This window comes from Onychomys torridus, chromosome 19 (genome assembly GCF_903995425.1).
Source record: "Onychomys torridus chromosome 19, mOncTor1.1, whole genome shotgun sequence".
Lineage (NCBI taxonomy): Eukaryota > Metazoa > Chordata > Mammalia > Rodentia > Cricetidae > Onychomys > Onychomys torridus.
In genome coordinates, this window is record NC_050461.1 from 11,207,463 (window position 1) to 11,224,066 (window position 16,604).

A 16,604-nucleotide genomic window follows, 5' to 3' on the forward strand; every position below is an offset into this window, starting at 1 on the left:
CCCAACAGAGAAAGCTCTAGAAAGGGATCGTGACACCAGTGTCACAGTTTGTCCAGTAGAGCTGAGGAAACACCGTGGTGGTGTAGTTGGATCTTAGATTACAGCCTCTAACACCAAGGGGTTCCGTTTTCAGCCCTGTCCCTTATCACTTACAGAAAATGTGACTTCTGGGAGAAGCATGTGCTCTTCTGAGTCCAGACAACCTTTGGGTCTTTTAACCTTGTTTTATTTAAAATTGTGTGTGTGTGTGTGTGTGTGTGTGTGTGTGTGTGTGTGTGTGTATACACGATATTGAATGCATATGGAGGTCAAAGGTCAACTCTATACAGTCAGTTTTTTTTGTTTGGTTGTTTTTGTTTTGTTTTGTTTTTTGAGACAGGGTTTCTCTGTGTAGCTTTGTGGCTTTCCTGGAACTCACTTGGTAGCCCAGGCTGGCCTTGAACTCACAGAGATCCACCTGGCTTTGCCTCCCAGTGCTGGGATTAAAGGTGTGCACCACCAACGCCCAGCTTTACAGTCAGTTCTTTCCATCCACTTTTACATGATTGAACTCAGGCAGCCAAGCTTGCCCAGAAAACACACTACACACTGAGCCACCTCTTCAGCCAAGACACTTACTTTGTTGAAGTGACTCAGGGGCAGAGGCATTCCAGAAAGGACAGTTCACCTGCTACGGGAGCTTGAGAAGGCCTAACTGAAAAATAAAAGTTGGGTTGGGGATTTAGCTCAGTGGTAGAGCGTTTGCCTAGCAAGCACAGGGCCCTGGGTTCGATCCTCAGCTCAAAAAAAAAAAAAAAAGTAAAAGTACTTGATGAAAAAACAAAACAAAACTGAAGTTCCTAATGTGCAGTGCTGTATGTGAAGGGGAATGACAGTTACATCCATGATCGTCATGTCCTGAAGATGACAGGTCCTCCTAAGAGCAAATGCAGCCACAGAAAACCCCACAGAACTGCCCTTGGTAAGGTCCAGGTTTATGAGAAGTGACCAAGGTTTTATTGTAGTAAACACACAACCAATAGATCGACACTGTCATTCTTATCTTGGAGTGCAAAGTGCTTTTCTCTGGTCTGTGATATGAGAAGTGCTTAGTGATACTGAAGGGGGCAAAGGGCCATTTGTTCCTGCCCCTCTAGAACATTATGGCTATTGCCATATCTTGCTAGCCTTGACATTTCAATTTATGTGACTCTGCTCTGGGGAATAAAGGGAGTTTTCACTACTAACACGGTAGGAGAAATAGAGAATTATTAGCCAACAGGAAACAAAGGCCCTGGCAGATACTTGGGCTACTCTATTTTATATCCCACCATGTTTAAAATCTCCCTCAGAATAAAAATAAAATTCAAATGGTGGGAGATTCTAATTTATCCATACTGCCTTTAAAGCAAACCCTACTGTCTTAGTGTTTTATTGCTGTGAAGAGACACCATGACCACTGCAACTCTTATAAAAAGCAAGCATTTAATTGGGGCTAGCTTATAGTTTCAGAGGTTTAGTCCAGTATCCTCATGATGGAGAGCATGGCAGCACACAGGCACACATGGTGCAGGAGGAGCTGAGAGTTCTACATCCAGATCCATCCACAGGCAGCAGGAAGAGAGAGAGACACTGGGCCTGGCTTGAGCACCTGAACTCTCCTAGCCCCACCCCGGTGACACAGTTGAACTACCTGCGCTATTGGAACAGCGCCCTCCCTGTGAGTCCATGGGCACCGTTTTCATTCAGACCACCACAGGCTTACAACTTACCCTGGGAGAAACTTGGGCCAGCTCCTCTTTCTCCAGGCACATTGTGTCCCTGTCCATCTGCTAGGATGCAACTCTTTGGAACTATCTGTCTCCCAGAAGGGGGTAGTATCTTTAACTTAGAGACACTGAGAAGCCCAGTCCCCAAATTTTCTCCATTCCACTTGTGAAGGGGTCAAACAAGATACTGCAGGAGAAAACTAGCAGCCTCCTTTCACAAGATCCTGGGGAATTTGTGGAAAAAAAAAACTCAAAAAAAAAAAACCCCAAAACAAAACCAGGTATAGTATGAATAAGATCAGCTGCCCCAACTGGGATAACAATAGATCAAAGCAAACCCTTGCCTAATATAAAAACATAAAAACCCTTTGAGGCAAGAAGCCCTAACGGTAATCAAACCATCATAGAAGATTATTAAGCAAATGGGTTTCTAATCCTCTGTCCAGCCCTCACAGCACCCCAATATCACCACAAAGAAGCAAGATGGAAGAGGATAGGTTTTCGTGCAAAATCTCTAAGCCATAAATAGGATGATCATCCTTGCGATCCAGTGGTAGCTAATCCCCACACTTTGTTACCCTGAGTTCCTCTAGCTAGAGCTCTCTTCAGTGGTAGGTTTTACCTTTTCTTTAGTCTCCCTCTGCACCCAACAGCTATTTCTGTTTCCTCCACACAGGGGAAACGGCGGTCTACTTGGTTTTACTTACTGAGAGCTTTATTTACGAGATGCACAGGGCATTTCCAGACAGGATGTGCAGTTCCACTACCCACTCTTGACATAATTAACGGTGCTCACTTGCCTGACATTCCCTCTGCTCAGAGGGCTGAACCAGAGATTTTTACCAGAGCATGTCAATTGGTGGAAAACAAAACAGCTAACATTCCTCCAGACAGGTGCCACACATTTGGAGTGGTGCAGCATTGTGGCATGCTGCGGAGACAAAGAGGATTTATGACTTCCACTGGCCAGCCCGTGTGCAATAGTTAACAGATTGTAGAATCACTGCATGTTATCCACTTGCCCAAACAGTCGGCCACCATCAGAATCCTGGGACACTCTAAAACAAACCCCGAAGAAGAAGAATACCACCATTGACCAAGCAGCACCAAGAGCGGGACCACCTGGAACTGCACATGCTGACAGAGGCTGTGTCCTTCATGATGCCCACGCTATCTCTGACCTCTTCAAAGGGACACCTAGCAACAGAAGGGTGGTGATCTCAGACCCCAGTAAATTCTGGGTGGGTCCACACAGGGAGCCTATAATACCCCTAAGTGCCCAATTGCCTCTTCTGGAATACATACACCATTTAAGTCACTGGACATCAGAAAAAAAAAAATCTCTTGGGCTAAACAATATTTTTGGAAGCCCGCTGATGTTTTTCTGTTGGCTTAGCGGCTGCACATGAATCTACCGAAATTTTAATTATCATCTGCCACCCCACAACCCCTAGGTCAGCGCCTTACTGGCCATTCAGGCTGTGGCCTGGGGACTTTGGGTGCCTCGGCCCCCTGGTCCAAGATATGTAGGTTTAAATTAGGTCTCTATCATTCTATTTGTCAGTAAGACTCAGAAGTCAAAGGCTGGGGTGAAAACCTGCTGGCTCAGAGAGGCTGAGTAGCAACTAGCTAACCTTGCTTTTTGGCCAGAGACACTGCAAGAGATAAGTCTCTTCCCTCATCCCAGAGCCAAGAGGATACTCAAACTCCAGTCCCTGCCCTTTCCTTCCTGTGTATCTTCTTTATCCAAATTGCTGGCTTCTCTATGGCCAATTCGGTCAGCCAGTCACTGGCTCCGCCCCCTGATTCAAGGTATAACTTTATTGGGCAGTCTTAGGAGTGTCAGAGTGTAATCAAAACATCCCACAACATCCCTCCCCAAAAACAGCTCACAAAGTGTACTCAAGATGTCTATTTGCCCCAAACAAACACAAGTAATCCACGTCATGGGGTGCAGAGGCATTTTCTTTTACTGAAGGGGCCATTTGAAAGCTCACTTCCTCGGTGTTCCCTGAGCCTTGGAGGGAGGGTATAGCTGTGTCCCATTTAGGACTGAGTACTCAACAGCCTTATTCTCAGCACTCAGACCAGTTACCAGTCTTCGTACTGACTGCTACCTACCGAAAAACCCAAATTCTCCAACCAAGGCCCAGAGTAACACTATATATATGGTTATACATATAAGTCTTTAGAAAGAGGTTTGAAAACACAACTATTTAGCAAAACAGAAGTTTTCCCAGCCATGAGCTTTTGAACAGATTTACAGCACCAGGTAAAAATTCCCTCTTGTGGAAGTGGGCCTCAAAACCAAGCAGAAGTGGCAGTTACCTCCGTAATAGTTATACCACTGTTTTACCTAAGGGCACACCTTGCCTGGTGGGTTGGTATTGTAGTGTGCAGAATGATTCTCATTTAAAAATGTCCTCAGCTAATCAATTTTGTGTTCTAAAGGTCCCACTGAAAATTTCAAGACACACACTTTTGGAGAGCAACAGAAAACTTTTGAAATAGTCGAAGAAATGAAGACATACACTAAGACAGCAGGAACAGGGAGAGTTGGGGACCAGTTTAAGAGATATTTCTGAAACAAACAGGGAAGACGTTCATGGTCATATAAATGAAGCTGGAAAGTGGGTTCACAGGTAATGACAAGACCCCATTTTGTGGTACCTTGAGAGCCTAAGTGGGAGGGGGTATCAGAGACAAAAATATACGTGGAAAAGGATTTCGGATACTGAATAGTATCTGGTAACATTTTGAGGCCATGGTCCCCGTGGTTAAACAAGAACCAAATCTGTAATCACGTAAGGACGTGGTCTTCCTTTTTCAGCTGACACAGCCACTTGGCAAACACAAACTGAAACCCAGCTCCACTCACAACAATGGAGTTGTCTGCAGGAATAAGGATAGGCAGGTGCTTGTAACTCGTTTTGACCCATATTCCTGTCTTGAGCTACTGTTTCACTCTTCAGGAAAGGCCATGGTTTGTTGTCTGGCCTTTGGAAAGTTGTTACTCTAACTTAATATTCATATTCCTCGATGTGCGGTCATGTGGGATTCTGAGCGGTCTGTACATGAACTGAGATGCTTCATGCGTGAGTTTACCCATGAGGGTCAATAACTATCTGTGGAGTAAGAAGCTGACTTTGAACACTCCCGCACGTTCAAGGAGCAAGCGGAAAGGATTTGGAAAGCATGTAAAGACCAGTATGCAACAAACCCTTCGGGTTTCCAGATGACCCTGGAGCCTGAGAAAGTTACCATCTTGCAGTTCTAGGCCGGTTTGATTCCCGAGTTTTGTGACGTCTTAACCTTTGGTTCGTCTTTCTGGCTAGCGTCCCGGAGCTGCAAAACTCCCGGGCTCGGTTTATTATGACTCCTCACCTGGACCAGGAAGTCCGATCCCCAAGGCAACCAGATCAACTTCCGGTCTGAAGACCGCTCGTAGTTGACAAGAGGCCTCATTTCCGGAACGCGATCCGCGCAGGCGCCCTGCCGTCCGGAGGGCGGTGCCCAGACGCCGCACCTGCACCGTGGGAAGGCTTGCTCCCGGATCACGCTTGCTCCCGGATCACGCTTGCTCGGGCTGGTCCCGGCTGGCTTGTCTGCCCTGGGGACTCGGGGACTCTGGGACTCGGGGGAGGGGCGGGACACCACCCTGCACGCCTGAGGCTCGGGTGCACGGAGCGCGGCAGGGAGAGAGCATCGTGGATCCGCCACGCTGGAGTTGGAGCTGGAGTTCCGTGCGGCCGGAGGGCAGCGGCTCCTCCCGGCCCGCCCGGGAGCAGAGAATGAGCCCGAAGCTGTGGCGTCCCGGCGGAAAGGCCGTGCCCAGAACGTGCTGCGCTGGTTCACCACCGTAGTGCTGTGTGCCGCCTTCCTGGGGCTGGTGAGAGCTGAGGCTTGCAACCCACTCTGGCCAAGGCTGGAGCAGGCATCCGGCAGGGGACGTGGTCTCCCCGGTGCCCTGCGCTGTGTGTGACCTTCGGGTGCATTCGCTTATTCCTTGGGTCTCAGTTTTGTCATCTGGAAAAGTGGGCGTAACTATATATATATATAATTTTTTTTTTCTTTTAGTTTTTCGAGACAGAGTTTCTCTGTAGCTTTGCGCCTTTCCTGGAACTCACTCTGTAGGCCAGGCTGGCCTAGAACTCACAGAGATCTGCCTGGCTCTGCCTCCCGAGTGCTGGGATTAAAGGCGTGCGCCACCACCACCCAGCGTAACTATAATTCTTGAGAGTTATTGTCAGACTGATTTAAGTACGTTTTCCAACATGAGCAAACCAAGTTTCCTGCGGCAACGGGGAGATGTAGGAGGGGGAGTCCGGGCCTTTACCTGCCCCCCTTTTGCATCCACCCATTGAAGCTCCAAATTGATCACAGAAAATCTTTGAGAGATTGCCTCTTCCTGGAGGCCTGACCAAATTCTGCCAACCGCTTTATTTTGCAGATGGGAAAATAGGTCCTGAGAAGTAAGTGGCTTTTCTGGTTAAATGATAGCATCAAGGACATGTTTCTTACACTGTTCACAGCCCTGTTTAAATCAAGCCCTCAGATCCTTAAGTGATTTTCTTTACTCAAGTGCAAGAACAGAAACACCGTTTAAAGACAGTGTCTTTAAACTCTGTAGCTCCGGCTGCCTGGTCTGGAACTCGATATGCAGACCCAATTGGCCTCTAACTCACAGACACTGGCCTGCCTCTAGCTCCCTACACGATGGTGGTGATTGGTGATGGTGGTGATGATTTGAGACAGAGTCTCACTATGTAGCCTTGGCTACCCTGGAACGAACTGTGTAGATCCACCCGCCTCTGCCTCCTGAGTGCTGGCTGGACTTGGAGCTCTGGACCACTGGCCTAGACTTGAACATTTTTGACTTGAGTGTTACCGGGGCTTAAACCTTTGAAGAGAGTCACTTGGCATGTTAAAGTCTGAGTCTTAGTTGTCTCTTAAGACCATTTTAATGGGAAAGTAGGGAAGGAAAAAAGCACCGCAGATAATAGAGACCCTCTCCGTGTGCCAGGTCTTCCAGATGCTTTGAAGAAATGTGATGAGAACCTGCACATGCTGCGGGCCAGTGTGTACCTGGTCTTTAGTCCTTGGTTGCTGCTGCTGCCTGGGCAGGGAACACCTTTATAGCAGAATAGTGCAACACAACCATTTATTTATTCACACACTTATTTACATGGCTGCCTACTGACATACTTATCTATTTACAACTTGCTTTTTGGTCATGGTGTTTCATTGTAGCAATGGAAACCCTAACTAAGACACTGCCCCTTTTTTGTGAATAATGGAGATCCAAACTCCGGGCCTGGTGTTTGTGCAGCGGGCCCTTCACTGACTGAGCTGCTTCCTTAGCCCCTAGTTTGTTACATATTAACTGTTAATACATGATGGTCTTTTAGGGTATTGTTCAATACTAAAGGGTTGAAACAAACAAAAAAAAAATCAAATAGTTTTGTAAGTTATGTGTGTTGTAATACACCGGCAGTACCAACATTTGGGAGACTGAGAAAGATTATGAATTAGGGTCTCCAAAACAAAGCAAAAACTTTAAAAATATCAAGGGTTGTGAATAAAAACCCATTGGGGAGCGTGTAGATTCTGCTGCTAATAATGTATGTGTTTCCTTAGGTTTGACTTAATGTAGTCCGAAGCCCCCTATGGTAGATTGCAATCTCCCAGCTGTGCTTTTGTTATCATGGAAACGATACTTCTTGGGCAGTGTTCAGTGATGAGTAAAGCCCTCTTCTTTTTTGACTGTAGGGACTGAGTGTTGCGATACTGGGACCCACCTTTCCAGATTTGGCGAGGAATGTGAACCGAAACATCAGCAGTCTGTCTTTCATTTTTGTGGGTCGTGCCTCGGGCTATTTATGTGGCTCTATGATTGGAGGAGTTCTTTTTGGGTGTATAAATCATTTTTTACTTTTGGGTAAGTAAATACTGCTTTTTATTTGTTTTCTGTCAACAAATTTACAACTCAGCTCTAAACATGGAAAATTGACGATACCTCAGATGGGCAGTGTGCTGGCATCCCCCCTGGCAGCTGGATCTGGGAGTCTCTATTGATCCCCCGGAAACTTGATTGGCCCTTGCAAGTGAATGTTGACAACCCTGAGCAATGCCGACCTTTCCTGTAATTTAGGCTCCACTCCAGGCTCACACATTGGTTGACTGTGGTGACATTTTGTTTGTACTCTAACAAATAAAATTTGCCTGAAGATCAGAGGACAGAGCCAGCCACTAGATTAAACGTAGAGGCCAGGTAGTGGTGGCACACACCTTTAGTCCTAGCACTTGGGAGGCAGAGATTCTTCTGGGTCTCTGTGAGTTCAAAGCTACCTTGGACTACATGAGATTGATTCAGTTTAAAAGAGAAACAGAACCAGGCAGTGGTGGCACACACTTTTAATCCCAGTACTTGGGAGTCACATGCCTTTAATCCCAGCACTAGGAAGGTTGAGACAGGAAGTGATATGGCTGGACAGAGAAAGGAATATAAGGCAGGAGGAGACAGGAGTTTGGGACCCTTTCGGCTGAGAACTCAGAGGTATTCAGCCTGAGGACTAGGCAGTGGTGAGAAATTTCTCTAGTGGCTTGTTCCTTTGTCTCTCTGATTTTCAGCATTTACCTCAATATCTGCTTCCGGGTTTTTATTATAAGACCAATTAGGATTAATGTAGACTTCGGACTACATTAAGTCAAACCTGTGTAACAGTTGACCATGAAGCTCTGCTTCTCTGGGGTGGGGCAGGGCTTCCGGGACCATGGGGGTCAGAATGACTCCTGGAACCTGGCCAGGCTCTGTGGGCCTGGGGTTGAAGATGAAGGGACCTGGGACAGTGGGAAAATGATAGAGACTGACTTCTGTCCTGCTGTACATGTCAGAGTTGAGCACAGGCTGATCCTCTCAGATCCTGACCCTGGAAAAGAGGGCAGAGATGTTAGCATGCCTTTTTCAATACATTGGCATGATTAAAGACAATTCAATTGATGCATTAAAACTCCTATGGAAGCAAGAATACCTTATTGCTGATGAGTGACTAAATCTTTTGTTACTAAAGTAGAGCTGTTTTAGCTGACTTTGTAATGTTTCTTTTCAGGGGTGTCACTTTGTGCTACCACAGTTGGACTTTATCTTACTCCATTCTGCAGGACAGCCGTCTTACTGGTTGTCATGATGTCTGTCTTTGGTATTTCGATGGGCATTCTGGATACAGGTTAGTGAATCCTGTATTGTCATCAGCGAGGAAAGCAGATGAGATTATACTATCATTTGGAAGTCAGATGGGGCCACAGCACCTGGTCAGAGTCACTGTCTTAGTAGCTACATCAGAGCATCCACTTTTGAGCACTTGCCTGTGAAATAAACAAAGTATGTTTCTCTGTGATCAAGAGGTGATTTAGAATATCCTAACATGGAAGGATGCCCTTTCCATGGGTAGGTGTGGTACAGATGAGCAGGCTTTCCTTTGAGGATAGCATCTGGGCGTTTTACTATAAGAAGACATGGGAGAGGAAAGAGATGGCTCAGTGGTTAAGAGTACTGACTGATGTTTCAGAGAACCTGGGTTCAATTCCCAGGCTGTCCACTGTCTGATCATGCCAGGATTTTAAAAAAAAAAAAAAGAAGCCATGATGATTTGGGAGGTCAAAACAAGTATAGAGCTGCTTTGTGGCTCCAGAGGAACAGATGCAGCTGAGTTCTGAGCTCAGCAAAGCCTGTGCTGCTTGCTTCCTATTTTTCTTTTCTGTCCTTTTCTGGAAAGTTGCTGTTCTCCACCAGCAGACCCTCTTTGTAGAGTAAGGTGACATTTGCTTACCTCCAACTCCAGTACTCCATCTCTTTCTCTCCTGCTCTCGTGTTGTTGGATAGATTGTGGAAATATTTTATACGTTAGGCTCTGTTTGGTTGTAAAACCACAGAGTGGTGTTGTTGGTTGTTTTTTTCTCTTTGTGGGGACCCACCACCCAGCTCCCAAATAAAACACACATGGAAGCTTGTTCTTAAGTATCAATGTCCAGCCTTAGCTTGGATTGTTTCTTGCCAGCTTTTCTTAACTTATGTTATCCCATCTACCTTTTGCCTCTGGGCTTTTACCTTTCTCTTACTTCTGTAAATCTTATTTCACTCTTATTCAGTGGCTGGCTGTGTGGCTGTGTGGTTGGGTGGCCCCTAGCTTCCTCCTCTCTTTGTTCTCTCGCTCTTTCTTCCTCTCCTCCCAGATTTCTCCTCCTATTTATTCTCCCTGCCTGCCAGTCCCGCTTGTCCTTCCTCCTGCTCTGCTATTAGCAGTTCAGCTCTTTATTAGACCATCAGGTGTTCTAGACAGGCAAAGTAACACAGCTTCACAGAATTAAACAAATGCAACATAAAAGAATGCAACACGTCTTTACATCATTAAACAAATGATGTTCCAGAGCATAAACAAGTGTAGCACATCTTAAAATAATATTCCATAACATTTCCCCCTTCTTGTCTAAAAAGAAAAGTTTTAACTTTAACATAATAAAACTATACACAGCAAAAACAATTATCATGTAAGAATTACGTTTAAAATATTCAGTCCATTTGTAGTTAACATATTCAGAGAAAATAATGCATTTTCTCTCCTATTTTAGTGAATCTAAAGTTTTACACCTAACTAACCTTCTATCATAACTAAGAAAAACCACAGTTATAACTATCTAGTATTCAACTCCATCAAAGACCAAGAAGGATGTAATATTATCTAACAACAGAGAAATTTGGCTGCCTGTATAGTCACCCAAAGTTCCTCTGCAATGTTGGGCATCCATCTTCAGCCTACAGAATGTCTAGCAAACTTTTCAGTGAAGCTGGAAATTTGAAGGACTGTCCTGCCTTGTATTGGTAAAGTTCATCAGTCACTTTCCTCTGTGTTCTGCAGAATATCTGGCAGACTCTTCTGTGAAACAGAATTTTGAAGGACTGTCTTGCCTTGTTTTGGCAAAGTTCAAGCTGTCTTTTTCTGTGTGTCATGAATGTCCATTCTGTATAGCACATTGTCAGCAGTCAAAGGCAAGAGCAGTTTCTTTGCCCAGTGGTTAACCTTGCCACAATGAAAGCAAACTCCATAAGGAGATTCTTCAATGTCCATCATCTCTGAAGTAAATTGGTGCTGCCAGGAACAAATCTGACTGTCATGAAAAACTTACATTAACAAAACATTTTAAATGCCATATTCTATAGGTCTTTGAAGTGTTTGAAGACCATTTATTCATCTAAAATATGTCTCTATATGATCTGGGAAGTATACCTAACATATTTACAAATTTGATTGTTATAAATGACTAACTACTAATCTATGTTAAAATATCTTTATATTTGTATCAATATACTATAGTCTCCTAAATGATAACAAACATCCATAACTCACCAAATAACTAAAGACCACCCACTCCATCTCTTGGAGTATTCTCCAAACTACTTCCTGTTGTCTGTGGACAAAGTAGCTTTAGGGTCTCTGAGGAGATTTTGAGATAATGACCAAGTGTTGGGAAAACCAGCAGTAACCTTTGCTGATAAATATCACTTGTCAAGTTTCAGGAGGTCTTGTCTGATCAAATCTGATCCATATTAACCTAGAATGAATCCATAGCTTCTTGTTTCATATGGGAACAAAAGCAAAACCACTTTTCCAAAGCACTTTTTACTTCCATTTGAAAAATACATTTTTTTTTACTTTTTTAAAGGTAAGTCATTCCTAAAGAATCTAGATTGGGCATTGGGGATTTAGCTCAGTGGTAGAGCACTTGCCTAGCAAGCGTAAGGCTCTGGGTTCGGTCCTCAGCTCCAAAAAGTTAAATAAATAAAAATAAATAAGAATCTAGATTAGTTCATTCCAGCATTCCAGTTCCCAATCCCATGACTCTCAACAGCTATTGTGTGCTTATTAACAGTCAAAAAAATTCAAAATCAAGTCAATAACATACAGGATCCAGACTCCCTGTGAGCCAATCTTACATGGCTTTTTTCTTTTATATTACTTTTATTGTCTTTAAAGAATTTATTTTATTTTTAAACTCTTTTTCTTTCTGTGACTGTCTATTCCCATTTTCTTTTCTTTTTTAGCCTATGTACATTGTAAAACACAGTGGAACCTGTTTAGAGACTTCTTTCCATCTGGACCTCTTTACTGTGTTTGACCACACAAGCAAACTTTAGACTGCCCAGCTACACCCTGGATCTTGTGCATGGCTCTCTTGGCGGGCTCCGCCCACTTCTCAGGTTGTGAAATCCAAATCTAAAGTTGTCAGCCCAGCTAGAGGTTGGTTGAACCTGAAACCACATTCAACCCTCCAGCTATGGAATTCTGGTGCCCTGCACGGTGGCAGGCATTCTTTACTTAGTTTTTAGTTTTCTTGTTTCTATTTAGTGGGGACAAAAGCGGTTTAAGTGCCCTGCTGTACAGCAGAGTTTCTTAAAGAAGCCATTTTTTTTTCCAGCTCTCTCAGGCCCTAGGGGTATTTGAACCTCACGTTGGTATGTCAAATTGTTGTTGGTTGTTTTTTCTCTTTGTGGGGACCCACCACCCAGCTCCCAAATAAAACACACATGGAGGCTTGTTCTTAAGTATCAATGTCCAGCCTTCGCTTGGCTTGTTTCTTGCCAGCTTTTCTTAACTTAAATTATCCCATCTACCTTTGGCCTCTGGGCTTTTACCTTTCTCTTACTTCTGTAAATCTTATTTCACTCTTACTCAGTGGCTGGCTGTGTGGTTGGGTGGCCCCTAGCATCTTCCTCTCTTTGTTCTCTCGCTCTTTCTTTCTCTCCTCCCAGATTTCTCCTCCTATTTATTCTCCCTGCCTGCCAGTCCCGCTTGTCCTTCCTCCTGCTCTGCTATTAGCAGTTCAGCTCTTTATTAGACCATCAGGTGTTCTAGGAGGCAAAGTAACACAGCTTCACAGAATTAAACAAATGCAACATAAAAGAATGCAACACATCTTTGCATCATTAAACAAATGATGTTCCAGAGCATAAACAAGTGTAGCACATCTTAAAATAATATTCCACAACAGAGTGGAAATGTATGCTTGTCTGAAAGTTAAATAGATGCTTCTGCCCATCACCTCATAGGCTCTCCAGCAGAACAGAGCAGAGTCTGACAGCTGTGCTTGGTGCTGGGATGTACGTCAGGTCCCTGGGTACAGACTTCCATGGCAGTGGCTGCTAGGTGCAAGAATAGACAGCTTTGGTGGTTTGGATGCTAAAGTCATTCTCTCTCTCTCTGAAATAGATAGGTGTGTTGTATCAGTGTACCCCCTGGTGTGGTGCTAGCACATTTTATGGAAAGCCTTTGCTAATGTGCCTGGCCGTCGTGGGTAGTAGTTTACCAGCTCGTAGATTCTGTGTGTTAAGAAGAGATGCTGTGATACAGTCTACTTTGGCAGGGGTCAGAGCTCCTCAAACATAGCTTTGCCCTACTTCAGTCTTTGTATCACCACATTGGTTCTGGGTAGTACCAGTGTGGGCTCCCCCCCACACACACACCTTTTTTAAATAGTGATGTAGTGTTCTTACTAAATGATCATTAAATAATTTCTTTCCTTGGCAGGTGGGAACGTCCTCATCTTGGCTCTTTGGGGAGACAAAGGAGCCCCACACATGCAGGCCTTGCACTTCAGTTTCGCCTTGGGTGCCTTTCTGGCTCCCCTGCTGGCTAAATTGGCCTGGGGGACAACAGCATCCACTCAGAACCACACAGAGACAGACTTTGTTCCTCTAATGCTCAACCGATCCTCTGGAGCCACCTCAGACTCTCTGTTTGCAGCGCCTGAGGACAAGAACCTGCTGTGGGCCTATGCTTCCATTGGCACCTACATTTTAGTAGTCTCTGTCTTTCTGTTTGGTCTGTTTTGTAAGAAACAATCAAAGCAGGAAAAAGCCATAGCAACTGCTCAGGAAGCTCGAAGAGCTAAATATCACTGGGCCCTGCTCTGTCTCCTCTTCCTCTTCTTCTTCTTTTATGTTGGAGCTGAAGTGACCTACGGCTCTTATGTTTTCTCATTTGCCACCACCCATGTTGGAATGAAAGAAAGTGAAGCAGCCGGCTTGAACTCCATCTTCTGGGGGACCTTTGCAGCCTGCAGGGGCCTGGCCATCTTCTTTGCAACATTCTTACAGCCTGGAACCATGATTGTGTTGTGCAACATAGGCAGCCTTGTCTCAACTTTCTTTCTGGTGCTGTTTGATAAGAGCCCTCTTTGCCTCTGGATCGCAACTTCTGTGTATGGAGCCTCCATGGCAGCCACATTTCCCAGTGGCATTTCCTGGATTGAGCAGTACACCACCTTAACTGGGAAATCCGCAGCATTCTTTGTAATTGGTGCCGCCCTGGGAGAAATGGCGATTCCTGGAGTAATCGGAATTCTTCAGGGACACTACCCAGATCTGCCAGTAGTTCTCTACACGGGGCTGGGGTCAGCCATGTTCACTGCTGTCTTGTTTCCTGTGATGTATAAATTAGCCACCTTACCTCTGGGTCACCAGCCAAAAGGAAGAAAGAGTGAGGACCAGAGAGCTTTGCTTTCCAGCTCTGAGCTCAATGACTGTGAAGAAGAGAATGAGGAGGACGATGCAGAAAAATGGAACGAAATGGATTTTGAAGTGGTTGAAATGAGTGACCCAGTGCAGGAGTCTGGAAGGGATACAGCTAGAGACACCCTGAGGGAGCCCACCCCTGAGGTTTCCGATCAGTTCCTCTCAAATGCATACTTTTCAGTCAGTAGCAGCAACTCTCTCCGGAATCACCAGGACAAGAGGGACTGACAGTCAGGAGATGACTTACTGAATGACTCCAAGGAGTCATCGCCACTCCTGAAGGCCCCACTCAGAGAAGAGACTTTCAGCATGCTTTGGCAATTGAAATTTGTGGGTGTCCACAGCAAGCGTTGAAACTGAAGTGTTCTAGAATTCTCAGAGTCTTCTGTAAACTACCGTTTGTTCTTGTTTTGACTGTTTTATGGTCTCCACCTTTGGGAAGGCATTTGTGTGTAAAGAGCTGGCGAGTGTGCCGGAAGTCAACACTGTAGACCAGTGGAGCTGCTTGGCTGAGCAAATGATCATACGTCTGTATTCTCCCAGGGGCTTGTGGAGAGTAGCCAGGTGAATGGAAAGATGTTTTTCTTAGTTTTACCCTCTGTATAGGGTTGTGCTGAAAAATACTGCTATTTTCTTACTTTTGTGAGAACACAGGAGGCCATAATTTCTAGATCGATTTCTAGCTTCCTTCCTGACTTCATTTGGTCTCCTGTGATTCTAGAAATGCAGATGAGATTATTTCCAAATTGTAGGGTTTGGGTTGTTTTGTTTCTTGAGTCTTACTTTATAGTCCAGGCTGGCCTGGAATTTATTAAGTAGCCCAGGTTCGCCTCTGACTCAACATCCTGTGTCTGTCTCCTAAATTTTGTGCTAGAGGTGTGTGCCACCATGCATGGTGAAACATGTACGTTTTAAAGTTGTATAATCTCTTTGCTAAACCAGCCCATGAATGTCAAATGTAAGGTAAAACCAAGTGATGGGCTGCCCTCCAAATGTGCTACAGCTTGTGAAATCCTGCAGTTTAGCAAGCAGTTGAGTAGCACCCGAATTCATTCATCTATAACACACCCCTCTCCCTTACACTCAAGGGACATCCCTTAAGTACTCTAGTATAGTCTTGTCTTGTTTCCCACGCTGCATCCCAGTCACTGTATCATGTTCGTGTGGTACAGCAGTTCACTGCATTTCAGAGATTATGGTATATTTTTGCGGACACTTTAAAAGAGGTTATTTTTATATACGAGTCTGTATCCTGTTCAGAGAGGATCTGGAGACATTCTGTTGATTGTATGTAATTGTTGTTGTTTTTTTATTTTTTTATAAAAATTGTTTATTTTATTATTATTATTATTTAGCATTTACTTTTTTTCTAGTGCTTGTGACTGAACACAGGGCCTTGCACTTGCTGAGCAAGTAAGTACTCTGCTACTGAACTAAAGTTCCCAGTGTCTTATGTTTCCATTACAGAAGCCGCTTTAGAGGTACTCCTTCAGCAGTAGCAGTATGGACGGGTCCTTTGGTGCCCATAGCCTGCCTCAGTAACAAGCTGGCTCTGGGCCTTGTTGTTTTAGGACATGACTCTCACTGGGTTGGGGTATTAACCACATATGTACTGTAAGCCAGGCTAAAAGTTTAGTTGACAAAAATCATCATTTTTGGTGATTGGAGAGCCTCCCCCTCCAGGACTACTCCTTGAGTTTGAAGTACTTAGAAACCAAAATAAGGATGAGAAGATAGTGTGATGGCCTAGGAAGTCAGGGATGAGGGATGCTACTTCACCAGTGTGGCAGAACCAGTCTGGGCCACCCTTTGCTAAATGACTTAGGACTCTTCTCCAGTTTTAGGCTGAGTGACAGTGAATGGCTACAGGGCTGCAGTGCATTTGCCGTCTCCTGCCGGATTCTAAGAATTTGCTTTTTGTAAAAGAAAAAAAAAAAAAAAACGCTTTGTTTTTTCTTAAGTGAAATGTAACACCTTCTTTAAAAAAAAGATTACATTTTTTTTTTCCTGTGTGTGATTTTGTGACATCTTGTAAGTGTAACAACATGGGTGCCTGGTGCTGGGAGTGTCCAGAAGAGGGTGTCAGAGTCCAGGAACTGGAGTCACAGATACTGTCAGCTACCATGTGGTGCTGGGAATAGAACCCTCCAGGTCCTCTGAAAGAGCAGCCAGTGCTCTTAACTGCTGAGCCATCTTTCCAGCCCCATAACACCTTTCTTGACCACTGCCCACTGACCTCCCATATGCCCACAACCACACTGGTTCAGGTTATTTAACACAGCATTGGG

At 44.7% G+C, this 16,604-nt stretch overlaps 1 protein-coding gene across 2 annotated transcripts; it reads left to right on the plus strand.

Moving 5' to 3' along the window:
- Nucleotides 1-5,418: 5,418 nt before the first annotated feature.
- On the plus strand, nucleotides 5,419-15,655 carry LOC118570699 (sodium-dependent glucose transporter 1C-like). Of its 2 annotated transcripts, XM_036169358.1 has the most exons (4): nucleotides 5,419-5,637; nucleotides 7,518-7,686; nucleotides 8,858-8,974; nucleotides 13,331-15,655. In XM_036169358.1, the coding sequence occupies exons 2-4, from the start codon at nucleotides 7,638-7,640 to the stop codon at nucleotides 14,542-14,544; spliced, it is 1,380 nt and encodes a 459-aa protein (XP_036025251.1). In that variant the 5' UTR covers nucleotides 5,419-5,637; nucleotides 7,518-7,637; the 3' UTR covers nucleotides 14,545-15,655. The 2 variants fall into 2 exon arrangements, with proteins under 2 accessions (XP_036025251.1, XP_036025250.1); XM_036169357.1 differs by lacking the exons at nucleotides 5,419-5,637; nucleotides 7,518-7,686; nucleotides 8,858-8,974 and adding an exon at nucleotides 11,882-12,043.
- Nucleotides 15,656-16,604: the final 949 nt, after the last annotated feature.

Excerpts from the sequence above, each read along its gene's own strand:
- LOC118570699 (XM_036169358.1), top strand. The coding sequence starts at position 7,638 with ATGATTGGAGGAGTTCTTTTTGGGTGTATAAATCATTTTTTACTTTTG. Across the intron at positions 7,687-8,857 it reads AAATCATTTTTTACTTTTGG|GGGTGTCACTTTGTGCTACC; the intron begins GTAAGTAAATAC and ends GTTTCTTTTCAG. Across the intron at positions 8,975-13,330 it reads GATGGGCATTCTGGATACAG|GTGGGAACGTCCTCATCTTG; the intron begins GTTAGTGAATCC and ends TTTCCTTGGCAG.